The 14,457-nt window shown below is 38.6% G+C and overlaps 1 protein-coding gene across 1 annotated transcript in view; it reads right to left on the bottom strand.

The window, feature by feature from the left end:
• Positions 1-14,457, bottom strand: part of LOC128878855 (probable chitinase 10) — a 71,910-nt gene that overhangs the window by 1,952 nt on the left and 55,501 nt on the right. Inside the window, exons 21-26 of the mRNA XM_054127434.1 lie at positions 14,085-14,270; positions 7,039-7,327; positions 6,503-6,948; positions 4,844-5,275; positions 2,981-3,457; positions 2,777-2,902 (exon numbers count right to left, since the gene is read on the bottom strand). Of these exons, the coding sequence (XP_053983409.1) occupies positions 2,777-2,902; positions 2,981-3,457; positions 4,844-5,275; positions 6,503-6,948; positions 7,039-7,327; positions 14,085-14,270 (1,956 nt within the window). The remainder of the gene's footprint in view (positions 1-2,776; positions 2,903-2,980; positions 3,458-4,843; positions 5,276-6,502; positions 6,949-7,038; positions 7,328-14,084; positions 14,271-14,457) is intronic.

Genomic DNA, 14,457 nt, shown 5'->3' with positions numbered 1-14,457 from the left:
TAAGAAAAAGTTTCATTGGTTTTCTATTTGCATATAAAATCTGACCCTAAATTTTGTAAAAAAAAAATAATTTGTTTATAACATTATTTTAAAAGTAATCACAGTTTATATAATAACTAACAAAAACAAAGTCTAATTCGACACATTTTTTCTATCGCCAAAAGTAAGCGAATTACTCAGGTGGCCTGTTTCAAATGTCTCACCCTGTATAATGTACATACATATTGTACAATTTATTGAAGGGTCCCGAAGCATATAGAGAAAACAATGAACATCAAGAAATGGCCATTCAGTGGCGACTTTTTAACTTTACAGAAAATGTAAAGCACATTGCTAAAACAGTAATAAGACAAAACAAATAAAAAGAAATATGTGACTCGTATTGTTATAGTGTATATGTTTGATGTAAGATCTGAAACACCGAAAATCTTTAAATGCTCAGCATAAGGAGAATCGTTTATAATTTACACAAAGCTGTGTTCAGTGGAAAAAGAATTGGAGGACTGTATTCTGTATTCTAATAAAAAAGTATAATTTAGATAGTTCCAATGAATGAAACTACTATGTTCATGATTTCAGGACAGAAAATATATTTTCAAGTTATCGCTGAATAAGTGGTGGCAGTGTCATGATATGGACTGGAATGAGGATGCATAACAAAAACGATACATATAAGAAATAATATTCTTGATTGTGTTTTGGTCAATCCAATAATTTAAGTAGTTTGATACTTTCAACCTAAGTTTTACTATGTTATTTGTTGAAGTAACGCACAACAAATAAATATAAAAAAAATATTAGCGGGCACAAATGAGTTTTCTTGAAATATATCTAAAACAGAAGAATAATTTTTCTGTTTTAGTCTAAATAATCTTTGTATTATATTAAAAATTTATTTTACTAAAGTTGTGAAACAGATGAAATTCTGTTTGTATAATTTACGGAATTATTAGGTTGTCCCAAAAGTATCTTTAGCAACTTACGCACAATTGTTTTGTCTGGCAGTGTATATATAAATAAACAATCTTATCTGTTAGAAGTTGATGTTATCCTTTTCAGTCATCGTCCGACTATAATGGCGAACATTTCATTAATATTGATGAATTCAGAATGGAAAATTAAAGAAAGCATTTACGACCAATAATGTTGCATTGTTTTAAAAAAAACAACGGTGCGACGATTTGTAAACAAAATTTGTACCATTTACGGGAGTAGTTCTACAAGTGTTGAGCCAGTTCGTAATTGGTTTACGATGTTCAGTGGTGATAATTTTAATGTGGAAGATAAAGACCGTAACGGTTGCCCATTCTCTACATAGACAGACCTTATCAAAGCCATGATCGATGATAATCCCCGATATACTGTTCATGACTTGGTTGACGCTCTAAACATTCACAAAACAACAGCACACAATCATTTTAGAAAGCTCGGCTACGTCGAATAGGCGAGACGCTGTTTTCTAGTTGGACAAAGACAGGCTCTAAGTTTCTTTAGCCGTTAGTACCAAATTTTTAATGTTTCACGGGGACGTTCATTTGCCGTACTCTCCAGGTATTGTCCCATGTGATTCATTTCATTAAAAGATTCTCTTCATGTTAGAGGTAAATAATATAAAAATGCATTTGGAACGATATTCTGCTAGCAAACCAAACAATTTTTTGAAAGATTGTATTAGGCTGCTCCAGGCTGTTCCTGATCGTTTACAATTCAGTAATGCAATATAAAACATAAAATATTGTCTATGTACCTATTAATAAAACGAAAGAAACTTTTGGGATACCTTAATATTAAGTATAAAGGAGTTATTAATAATATTTAACATTTTGACTGCCAAAGAAATATTCTTGAAAATTTCTGCTAGGATTAAATATTATTCAGACTATTGGAGACTACATGATCAAACATCTATCGTGGTATTTATTTTTGTAACTTCATCAAAATACATGAATTTCGTTTAAATTCACTTCCTTTGATGCTTAACTTTCAGAATTGAGCTGCTCCAGGCTGTTGCAGATCGCTTACAATTCAGTAATGCAATATAAAACATAAAATATTGTCTATGTACCTATGTAAAAAGGACTACGATGGATAAAACAAAAAGGTAGTTTGATAAATCAGAATTATAACGATATTTGATTTATATACATATAGTGGTTTTTAACTTTTTCCTTGAATAACATTAGGAAACTTATTGTTGTAAAAGTGTAGAAATGTGTGCGTACAAAACCTGGTTTTGAAAGAGGGAAATTAGTAATTTGAGCCTTGTTAGTGGTGTTTAACAAGTGATGCAAAGTATATAATAATTTATAGTTTCTTTTTAACTTTTATATGTAATGATATATACATATATAATGTATGTCTTCATACCTTTTAAAAACATTTTCAAGAATATTTCTTTGGCAGTCAAAGTGTTAAATATTACGAATAACTCCTTTATACTTAATATTAGGTTATCCCAAAAGTTTCTTTCGTTTTATAAAGAATTATAAAAATATTTGTATGTAAACTGTCTGCTAAGATTAAATATTATTCAGACTATTGGAGACTACATGATCAAATATCTATCGTGGTATTTATTTTTGTAACTTCATCAAAATACATGAATTTCGTTTAAATTCATTTCCTTTGATGCTTAACTTTCAGGATTAATATTTTTAGTTATTCAGTGAAAAACACTGTCACGCACATATGGGTGATGTGGCGATCAACGTGTTAATTAATAGAATAATTATTTCAGTTTTCCTATAATTTTATCATGGACTGTATTGTTAATTACCTTCTGTAATATACTGGATACGTCATCGTAACTGATCCACTGATCACCCTTGGTAATGTAAGGTCCGACCCGACCGCCCGGATTTTCAGTCACAGACCACCGTTTGTTCTTCGCGTTATCGCATATCTGGAAGATTAGAAGTCTTCCATTCACAGTGTCCTCTGAATAGCTATTTGTTTATCGATAGACGACGCGTATAGATACCTCGTAATAGGCAAGTAGACCAGCCGATTTCGTGAACTCTCCTGGACGACCAGGCCCGGAAGTTTGTACATTAAACCCTGGAATCTCCTTGGTCTGTGGTTTTTCCGACAACGTGAAACTTTGTCCATAAGCTGGTATACCCATCACGAGCTTGCTGGATGGCACACCTCGCTCTAGCCAATAAATTATAGAGAAGTTGGCATTCAATTGATTCATTTCCTCTTTCGAATTAGGATACAGCGGAGCCACGTGACCGGTTTTGCCATCCCAGAAGCCATGATAATCGTAGCTCATCACGTTTATCCAGTCCAAGTAATTCGTTAAAGCTGAGGCATCGTATGCAACGTCTATGACATCCTTGCTCGCTGAAACAGCGGCCGAAAGAAGCAACCCTTTCGGATGAAACGCCGCGTTTAGTTCCTTCAGCAAGAGTGCGAAGGCTTCTCGGTCGCTTGGTGGTCCACGGCTACAGTTAACCTGCAAGTCATGCAAGAGTCTTTTGCAGTAATCCATTAGGATATACAGACGGACAATTAGTATTTATGTAATTTGCTGTATACTTTACTTTTTAATATTTTTTTTTATGCCACAGTGGCGTCAGGGGATTTACAAATAGAACTTTACGAGGTAGTAATTTGAAAGAAACGTAGGGACAATTCTGGGACATATAGAGGAGGAAATGTTCAGTATAGTATAGACATTTGAGTCGTATAAATACAAAGTTGAGTTTAACAATGTATTGCGGATTCATAACAACCCAAAATATGGGTTCAATAGAAGAAATAAGGCCAAGGCTGTTTGGGCTGTATTTTATCACGATCTGTCGAGGAATCGGTAATCGGTATTATTCGTGACGAACAATCCTTCGTCGCGAGTAATAACGAGGTAATGACTGCGATCTTGTAAAGTGTAAAGTGAAATTAGATTTAGATTAGTCAAGCGAACGATACGCGGCTATCGGATGAAATACAATGTGCTCAAGATTTAGACCTCCTTCGAGGTGCATTTACCGTATAGAAATTTGTGCACTTAAGGAGATATCACTGTAGTAACAAAAAAATGTTCCGTTAAAATTGGCTCTTAGTGCGTCACAAACCAATGAAGGGGTTTTCTGGAAAAAAAATGTCCTGTCGTAGTAAATCATTAAGTATGGTATAGAACTTGTAAAGTGTAAAGTGAAATTAGATTTAGACTAGTCAAACGAACGATATGTATCCATAGGATGAAACACTATGTGCTCGAGGTTCAGACCTCCTTTGAGGTGCATTTATCGTATAGAAATTTGTGCACTTAAGGAGATTTTACTGTGGTAACAAAAAAATGTTCGTTACAAGTGGTTCTTAGTCCGTTGCAAACCAATGTGGGGGTTTTCTGAGGAAAACAAATGTCCTGTCGCAGTAAATAATTAAGTATGGTGTAGCAGGTGGTGGTTCGCGATTAATTAGTCGTGATATATCTTGTCACTTGATTTTCAATCTCTCCAACTCTTGTGTGTGCGCGAAGTCCGTACATTTTTTTTTAAATAAATTACGGAGCTAACAATGAAGACATAGGATCAGCAAATGAAAATTATTTCAGCTAAAAATATGTTTTTAACCATGTTTTCTTTTGCAATTGTATCTTTATCTAAGGAAGTGAAAAAAGAATATGAATATAGTCCCATTTATTCAAAATGACTCTCCCCTTAATAAATTTTAAAGTTACAGAAATTTAGGCACCGAATTAGTTTGTACACTTAGTACATTGTCAGCAAAGCATTACCTGCTGCCACGCACAGTATTACCGACCGAAGTAGTTAGAGAAGTAACTTACCGACCGCATGTTCTACATTATCGAATGACGGATTACGGATTACGTATTTACCTGCCAGCATACTGGGTATTCCCAGATAATATCCAAGCCGTCGAATCCATGACTCTCGATATAACGCGTAGCGTGACGCGCAAATCTTTGTCGTTCGATCGAGCTATGCGCCAATCTACTGAATTTGTCATCTTTAGATTCCTCCCAGCCTCCTAGACCCAGGAGAAGCTTTAATCCAGTCTTGCTTTTAATGGTCGTTATTCGCTCGAGAAACTCTTTCTGTCTGCTACTCTGGGGATTCTGTATCCTGAACAGTTCCGAGTCCAACGTAGCTAGGCCGTAAACAATGTGCGTGCATAAATCCAGGTCGATGTCTTCTGGCATAAATCGGCCATCTCTGGGTCGTTTTCGCGACCATTTCATTAGGTAGCAAATTACTTTCTTCTTGTTGTCATTTTTTTGGTTGGCGATCATAGGCAGGAATTCGTTTGACTGTGAATTGAAATACATCACCGATGTTATTCTAATGTTATACATGCTTTTCTTATAGTAGAGAATGTGGCCTAAAAATGGTCTCGGGGTCTAAATGCAGACTACTTGCTGAAAATAGGGTAAGTGGGGTTGTGCGCAGTCGCGAGAATGGCACCAAATGAAACAGCAAAAAGTGGGGGAAGAGTGGTAAGCATGTGACTTGGCCCAGGGCCCCCAAGCTCTACTCTTGTGAACTTGAAGTCTATTTTAATTCGTGCTCGGCGCCACCGGCGGTGCCAGTGTCACTCCATTACGTACTATTGAGTTCATATTCTGTGTAAGTTTATTCTATCCTGTATGCGCCCGGCAATAACTTGTTTGTATGTTTTCATTTTGTAAGTAAATATGTATGCACGTGTGTGAGTACGTGGAGTATAATGTATAAAATGCGTGTGAGTTGAGTTTATTGTACAGATTTTATATAAATATATACGAGATATAACCATTTAAAGACATCGAGAATCATGGTCCTTCGCCTAAGGTCGTGAGTAATCACGTTCTTAGGCGCAGAGCTACGATTCTCGCTGACTTCAAATGTTTATACTTTATTATAATTGTGTATATAATTTACGAGAAAGATTGTAACGGAATCTGTTAATCTTTGTACATACAAATATAAATAAATAATAAACTATATAATGTACATAAGGAAGAACTTTTGCTTTACAATTTGCTATTACATCATTTACAAATAGCATCTTCCTTTTCTTTCCCCACTTTTTCTTTCAACACATTCCTGATCCTCCTTTTTTTCCTTCATTAATTTTTTATACAGATTAATTTTAAAGCAAGTATAAATATACATGTGTACGACCATGCTGTTGTGTGTATGTGTCTCACTGATTATATGGTAATAACGACAATGGCGCCGCGGGTATGTTCTTTTCTAAAGACATATCGTAGATTCATAATATCATAAGTAAACAAAATTATGTGCAATCTTGTTTTTTTTTCTTTGGCAGATCTTTTTCTCCAACGAGAAGAAAAGACTTATCGATATCAAAAATTAAGCAAGAACAGCTTGGAAATAAATAAATTTTTGTGGCAATGTTCATGAGTGTCAGAAAACAAATTACGATATCGGCTCTCTAAAATGAACGTGTAAAACAGTAAACCTGAAAAATCGAATAAGCAACGAAGTGTTACAAGTAATCCCATTTAACGGTAACTGAAATATCAAACATTCACCTGTCGCTGAAGCTCCTTGCACCGGGTATTCTCCGGCCAATCGCAGCGATTCTCGTTCCAATAAAGACCAGACGGGCAAGAGTACTCGGTTAGTCTACCAAAATTGCACAAGAAATATTTGGAGCAATCCTTCTTGTGCGGAACAAATAAGCGGCCATGGCAGTCTTCTGGCGGAGCCAACGCCGGTGGATCGACAGCCACTACCTCGATGGTGTCATCGATGTCAACGGCTGAAGTCGTAGACGATGACGTTGCCGGAAAAGAAGTTGGCTTAGAAGGAGTGATAGGCTCCCAACTGGATTGCTCGGAAGTCGCAGGCTCCCAATCGGGTCGCTGTGATGTTGTAGGCTCCCAATTGGGACGCTGAGAAGTCGTTGGCTCCCAACTCGGTTGCTGAGAAGTCGGTGGCTGTGTGTTGATTTCAGCAGCGTCGATCGTCGTAAATTCTAATCGAAATACCAGCAGTCTCAATTTAGATACTTGAAATCAGGGATACTGTACGTGAAATTAATTTTTAAAATGTCCATGAAAAATACCAGTCGTTATTGGACACAATGGTCTGTCGGGGTAGTTTCTCAGAACTCTGTTCATAGTTCTCAGAAGAGGACTTGGTTCGCAGCCGCACTTGTTTTTGAAGTCGTCTAAATCGAGGGCCCACACCATGCCACCAGCCAGACCGATGTCCTTTATTAATTCCGCTTTGAGCTTCATTTGTTTCGCATCATCGAAACTTACCCATTGGTCACCTTTGTAGGCATATGGGCCGATGCGTCTCTCTTTATCTTGAACCACCGTCCAGCCTTTTGTTAAGGTCCTCTCACATATCTGTAACGGTTAGAAAGCATGAGAAATAGGGAATATGATGGAATATAATATTCCATTTAATATAAATACTAAATGGAAATTTTTCATTATATTATTATTAAAATTGTAACGAAACGTTCGTTACGAGTACGGAGTTCTAGTACGGAGCCGAGTACGCGCTCCGACCGGTAGGTGATGACCGCAGGGTGACGGCGCTCGCAAGCGAAAACGCAAGATAACGCCAATCCCCATAAAAAACTTCAAAAAAGTAAAAAAATTACGACAAGTACATGAAAAAGTGGAGGACTCAAGGAGTTATCATAGAAAAATAAAAGATCCCCATAAAAAAGTACAAGAAAGTAGAAAAAGATGTGAAATCAAAATGAGCTGCCAGTACATGAAAGACCTTTTCAATAAAGTGCAAAGGCGACACTGTGTAACACAATGTACAATTCGGTGGTTTCCAACTATGCGCAGCTAAAATGCTGTGTTCAACAGTGCGGACGTTCAGATCCAGGCAAGGTCGTGTCGATGAATAAGAATTATTTTAAAACGCAAAATAATGAAAGTGTACTTATATTGTCAGAGTTTTAAACTGACAAATTATCTGAAAGCTTGTGAGAGAAAAGGTATCGGTGTCGATGTATGACCTTAGAAATAATTTAAAACGCAATACAATGGAAATGTACTCATATCGTAAGAGTTTTAAATTGACAAATTATGTAAAAGCCTGCGAGAGAGAAAGTATGGGTCTTGATGATCTGAGAATGCTTTGCCTGGCCATGCCAAGCATTTGACTTCCAGGCCGCGGACATCAAGGCAAATTTTTAAACAGCCTCAGTTTGTGGATGATACGCTATTTAGCTTCTTCATGTCACCTTCATGTCACCAAGGTCTTGTTGCAAGAAATTTAAATGATACTGATAAAGTGATTACAATAATATAGAAAATGGGAAATCAGTTTGAATCCTTTAAGGTTTCAAAAGTACGCGGAACGCATTCCAGTAAAATTACTCTTGACATTTTCTTTGTGTCGCGTTATTCTCGAGTATTTTCACTTTTAATTTTTTGTTTGTGTTTTCGACTCGACACTCTTTAAACGGCCATAACTCCACTAAATTACAGCGCAATCTTAAAAATCAGTACACCATTCGAAAGAGCGTTAAATTTTCCATCTCCCTGATGCAAAATCAAAATTTATTACGTAGGTTTAATAAGTGAAAAATTAGGTCAAACTTTACATTGTGACAATTTTAAAACATTTGACTTTTTCTCTATCCGTTTTTCGGTTTTAAATACATAGTTGTTTGGCGGGCACTCCTCGGGAAAAACTTCCTCGATGTCTCAGCTTTTGAATGGTATTGTCAACAAAAATTCTACGGTGGTATTGTAGGGAGAAAATGACGTTTGAGTGCAGAAAAGCGGACGTGTTTAGATGAAAATCGACATTTTTCAACAAAAATCGACTTGTCACTTTAAAATTAGCTTGACATCGGGTTCGATGTATTTTTTGATGACACTCTTGAATTTCTCCAATTAGGAAAAAAACTGGTTTTTTTACACCTCAAGTTTTTGTTTTTTTCCAATAAATTATTTTTTTTCAAATTTAGACTCTTTTATCCGATCTCCTGTGCGGAAAACAGCGATTTTTTGCTTCATGAAATCGATCGTGTTGCAATCTCCATATCATTTATCGGTACACCGAGGTAGATTTTGATTAAATAGTCTCTAAAAATGAAAATTCTATGGGTACATGTTCAAAAACAATTATTATTCACCTCTCACTCAGTTTCTACACACGGTTGGGAGAGGCTTGAGGTGTCAAATACTCGTTTTTTTTTTCCTATTTGGGGTGTGATGGGGCAGAACTTTCCTGCCCGTCACGAAGCCACCTTAACCCCGGAGGGTCCTTGCTCCCTCCTCGCCGAACACGCCGCGGAGGTGTTCCACGAAACGGTGTGGAGGTATGAATGGCCCGTTAGGGACCCCTTTTTGCGCCCCCTCGCGCTCGTGATCCGCGCCGCGTCCTCGCGAGAGCGCGGCAAGCCGCCGGTCGCGATGTCCTCCACCCAAAGACCCCGGTGTGGCCACCACCAAAGAGGACTTGCCACCCTCTAAAGATGGTCAGCCCTGACATTGCCCCGGAGCTGCAACGGGAGGAGAAATCGACGTTGGAGATGCCATGGTGGTGGCACACCGTAAGGAGCCCCTTAAACCGCGAGCCGGCGACGAGAAGACCGCGATTTTAGGAGAAATTAACGGTTAAGTCGCGTAACGCAATGACATGCGAGCGACCGCCCCATTTTTTGCCTTTCGCGTTAAGAATTAGTTTGTTCGGCCGGTTTGTTTTGTCAACTCGCCTTACGTTAAATGTTAGCATTAGTGTAAATTATTTTAAGATGAAAATCTAAATTCAACTCACTCTTAGCACGGACGAAGTCGTGCCGAGGCCTGATAGTACAGTATATCATTGTTTTCTAAAAAGTTGTAACGAAAGAACTATGCGTAAGAATTAGATTTCGCGAGTCTGTGTTGGGTGAGCCTCCACTCTGCGCCGCCGAGGACCGACCCAGGAAATTTTGAGACTTCGAGGCCATACTCCGAGCCAGGTAGGGCTCACGTGTTGGGTTTTTTTTTGTGGCGTGCATGTGTGTGAGAGCGCGGATCGAGCGTGTGTGTCCGTGAGTGTGCTCCGGAGCACTTTTCGTCCGCGACAGGAACACCCCCGGAGGCGAGAACCCTTGGAGTTTCCTCCGTCCGTTTCGCGTATGAGATCGCACAACGTTTCAAAGGAAAGGTTGGCCCCTTCGAAACGCGAGACCGTTAATTCGCGGCGTAATACCTTTTGGGTTGTATTTTCTTTCTAGGGCGGATTCTCTGTTTGCGAGGCCCCCGTAGAATTAAGTCGTGCCGGTTTTAGAATTGTATTGGGAATTCCGCGTCGCGTTTCCTTTTCGGCGCGTAGTCGCCACACCTTCTTCCTTTTCGGTGTGTGTGTACCGCGAAATTCCCCCCTTTTTGGTTTTCGGCTAAATAAAGCCCAATTTCACTTTCGTGGATCAGAGTTTCCCTTGTTTTTCTTTGTCTTTCCCGACCTCCTCTGAGCCCGTTCTCCGCTTGAGCTCCCGGAAGGGCAAAGGTAACGGACGCGTGTTTTCGAACTGGCGCCCAGACTCCCTTAGAAATACATAAATTTCGTCCGTGGGATTTGTGCGACCGAGCGTGTCGAATAGCGGCTTCCCGGCCGCCCACGCCTGGTTCCGTCACATGGGAGGCTCGGAAGTGTCATCAAAAAATACATCGAACCCGATGTCAAGCTAATTTTAAAGTGACAAGTCGATTTTTGTTGAAAAATGTCGATTTTCATCTAAACACGTCCGCTTTTCTGCACTCAAACGTCATTTTCTCCCTACAATACCACCGTAGAATTTTTGTTGACAATACCATTCAAAAGCTGAGACATCGAGGAAGTTTTTCCCGAGGAGTGCCCGCCAAACAACTATGTATTTAAAACCGAAAAACGGATAGAGAAAAAGTCAAATGTTTTAAAATTGTCACAATGTAAAGTTTGACCTAATTTTTCACTTATTAAACCTACGTAATAAATTTTGATTTTGCATCAGGGAGATGGAAAATTTAACGCTCTTTCGAATGGTGTACTGATTTTTAAGATTGCGCTGTAATTTAGTGGAGTTATGGCCGTTTAAAGAGTGTCGAGTCGAAAACACAAACAAAAAATTAAAAGTGAAAATACTCGAGAATAAGGCGACACAAAGAAAATGTCAAGAGTAATTTTTTGTTGGAAATTTGTTGTAGAATTTACACCCTGCGTATATCCGGACTTATACGTAGACACCCTGTTTACAGCAAATCAAAATACAACAAATATTGCTTATCAACTCGCCTTACGTTAAATGTTAGCATTAGTGTAAATTATTTTAAGATGAAAATCTAAATTCAACTCACTCTTAGCACGGACGAAGTCGTGCCGAGGCCTGATAGTACAGTATATCATTGTTTTCTAAAAAGTTGTAACGAAACGCTCGTTACGACCTAGTATGGAGGCGAGTACGCGCTCTGACCGGTAGGTGGCGACTGCAGGGTGACGGCGCTCGCAAGCGAAAACGCGAGATAACGCCCATAAGAACCCCGACGCGGCTGCAGTAAGGGAGTCCGATCATGGTACCGATCTCGACAGCGCTTGGGGTTTGACCACGCTCTAGAGCAGGCATGCACAAAACCCCGGTCGGCGGGCGTGTGCTCGTCTGGTGGCGCGAGTCGAACCCGCGTGTTCGTTCAAGGTCAGAATGCCTTCAGCAGCAGAGTGGGGAAAAAGGTGAAAGTAGCGGGCAGCAAGTTAGAGGAGTGGAGACGGTGCGTTGTATGTGTAATACACAGATACAGGAAGTCACAGCGAGGAATAGTGGCGGCAAGCGCTGGCTTTTGTCTGTGAGCAGTAAATTCTATCTTGTATCTTCGAACTGGTATGCATTAGTTACAGAAAGCTTTAAAAAAAAATATATATATATATATATGTATATGTATATTATATCGTACAATATAAATATTGTAGCGACAAACTCGAAATGAATTAACCACGAATCCGTATTAGGAATTATTGTATAAGTCTCATGAAAATTAAGGGACCCGTGAGGCTATTGGAAGTAAAGCTTGTAGTTGTGGCAGACACTCTTAGAGTCACGGTGTACCGGATCACTGAGGAGTGGGAACCCAGCGCCCGCCGTTCACTGAGGAGTGGGGGCCCAGCGCTCGTGGGCGCACTTTCTGTGCATGCCTGCACTAGAGTAAACCTGAGACTCTTCCGAACAAAGATGGATATTCGTGGGATTTTACCCTCGAGGGATTCCTTTCTGCACATGCGTAAGCTGACGTCACAGCTACATGTCGCACAGTGGTCCGGATGCCCGAAAACCTGGCCAAAATGCAATTTTTGAAGTTTCGAACACACTTTTTTCAATATTGTGCGTGTGTTGTATACATATGAGTGCATTAAATGCCGTTTGACATTTTAAAAAATAGTAATCGGTTACTGATATACAGAGGTTCAAAGTTGACGAAATTTCATGCTGCTTGATGTCGTGAACAGTGGCGCATGTTTATTGTGTCACGGAAAGTTTATCCTCAATAGATTCATATGTAAATCATTTTACTATTAAAGTAGATGTTATAAACATAAACTTTCCACAAGAACAAAGTAAAATATCTTTGGATTCACTATTGTAATTCCCTTCTCAATATGGTATAAATTTTAGTTATCTTTCGATGAATCGGAAGGAAAACAAAGATGATAGTCACCGAGTGACACGCTCTACCAAGTTTCTTGATATAAAGTAACATGTCAGGTATGATATACAACTGATAAAACTTGCGCAAATTTGCGCCATTTTAAGTTATTTAAATTTAAAGTCCATGCTTATAAGGAAAAGAAGATTGTTTACGCGGCATTAAAACAAACCTTATTATCCTTAATTTTAATGTAACATTAATTTATCATTGTTATTTCTGCCAATGTATTCTAACTATGTTACCCTATAAACCTAGAAATCCTATTTCATACCAAATTTATAATAATTTAATATTTTTAATATGCATGTTGACCATATTGGATCTGCGATTTTGAATTTTGCAATTCTGATACTAGATTCATAATTTGCGGCCCAAACAACCATAGAATACCAAGTTTCATGAAAATGTAACAACTTTTTAATATACGTGTCGGCCATATTGGATCCTCCATTTTGAATTTTGAAATTCTGATATCAGATTTGTAATTTGCGGCCCAAATAACCATAAAATACCAAGTTTCACGAAGATCCGAAAACTTCTTCTAATTTTGGCCAGATTTTTGGCCATCCGGACCACTGTGTGTCGTCTGCTACCATACATGTATCTGAATCGCCAGAGGAGGTGCATTTAAGGGACCTTTGCAATATTCTCGCGTTTTTAATGGACAAATAAAGGACAAAAGTGTTAGTGCTTTTTTCAATTCATATTTCTACTTCTTTCTTATAAGTTTTTCTGGAAGTATATATACATATATAGGCGTGTGTATATATATGTTATAAATAAGTTATTTTTTTCTTATAGCTACTTTCTGGAAATGCTTGCATTTTTTTCCTGTGATCGAATTACTGTGATTTAGTTTCAAGTCGATTAAAATATGAAATTCGTTTTACTTAAATGTATTCAGTTTAGGGGTGCGCGGGATTCCCGAAAATATTCGGGATTCTCGTAAAATGTCCGGGATTCCCGAAAATATCCGGGATTCCCAAGAATATTCGGGATTCTTGAGTTTATGCGGGATCCCGAGTTGATTCGAGATTCCCAAGAATACACGAGATCCCGCAAAAATCCGGGATTCCCGAGAATGTACGAGATCTCGAAAATGTTCGGGATTTCTGACAATGTACGGGATATAGAATAATATCTGGGATTTCCGAAAGTGTTGTTATTCTTGAAAATTTCAGCAATCCGAATGTACGGGATCTCGAAATTCTCTCGTGGGGTGCCTGCGATCATCCCACGTGACGAACTAAACCACGTCACAATTCCGTTTTTTGTTAATGGTCGATAGTCAATATGCGTTATCATATGCAAGCGGAATCGCTGTATCGGTATACCTTTTTTTTTTGTAAAAGTATTACATTACTTTTATTTCTCTAACATAACTAAAACAGTTTTATATAAATACCGCTACATTCTGTCGTTTGGTATAAATCCTTGATAATCATATGCTAGTAGAAAAAAATACACTTACTTCGTAGTATGATAAGAAACCTCTTGCTCTGGTCGCTTCCCCAGCCTCGCCTCCGCCATAAGTTGGCGCATTGAGACCCCTTTGAGTTCTTTCTGCTAAAGAGAATGACTGTCCATACAAGGGCGCTCCCATTACGAGTTTTTTAGCTGGAGCACCTTTTTCCATCCAGTAGTGAATGGAGAAGTTCTGTAAAACAATCACAATCGTAATAACCGTAGCAAACAACGTACAGGGTATCCCAGAACTCCGGTAAGAACCGAAAATGGCGGGGTAGCTGGCATGATTCTGAACAACAATTTCCTTTGCAAAAATGTGGGTGGAGGCTGAATTTTTGAATTATTAACGAAAAACCACCGGCCAATCACTATAATTC

Source organism: Hylaeus volcanicus, chromosome 6 (genome assembly GCF_026283585.1).
Source record: "Hylaeus volcanicus isolate JK05 chromosome 6, UHH_iyHylVolc1.0_haploid, whole genome shotgun sequence".
Taxonomy (NCBI): Eukaryota; Metazoa; Arthropoda; class Insecta; order Hymenoptera; family Colletidae; genus Hylaeus; species Hylaeus volcanicus.
The sequence above is the reverse complement of the archived record's forward strand: the minus strand, read 5'-3'. Positions and strand labels throughout refer to the sequence as shown.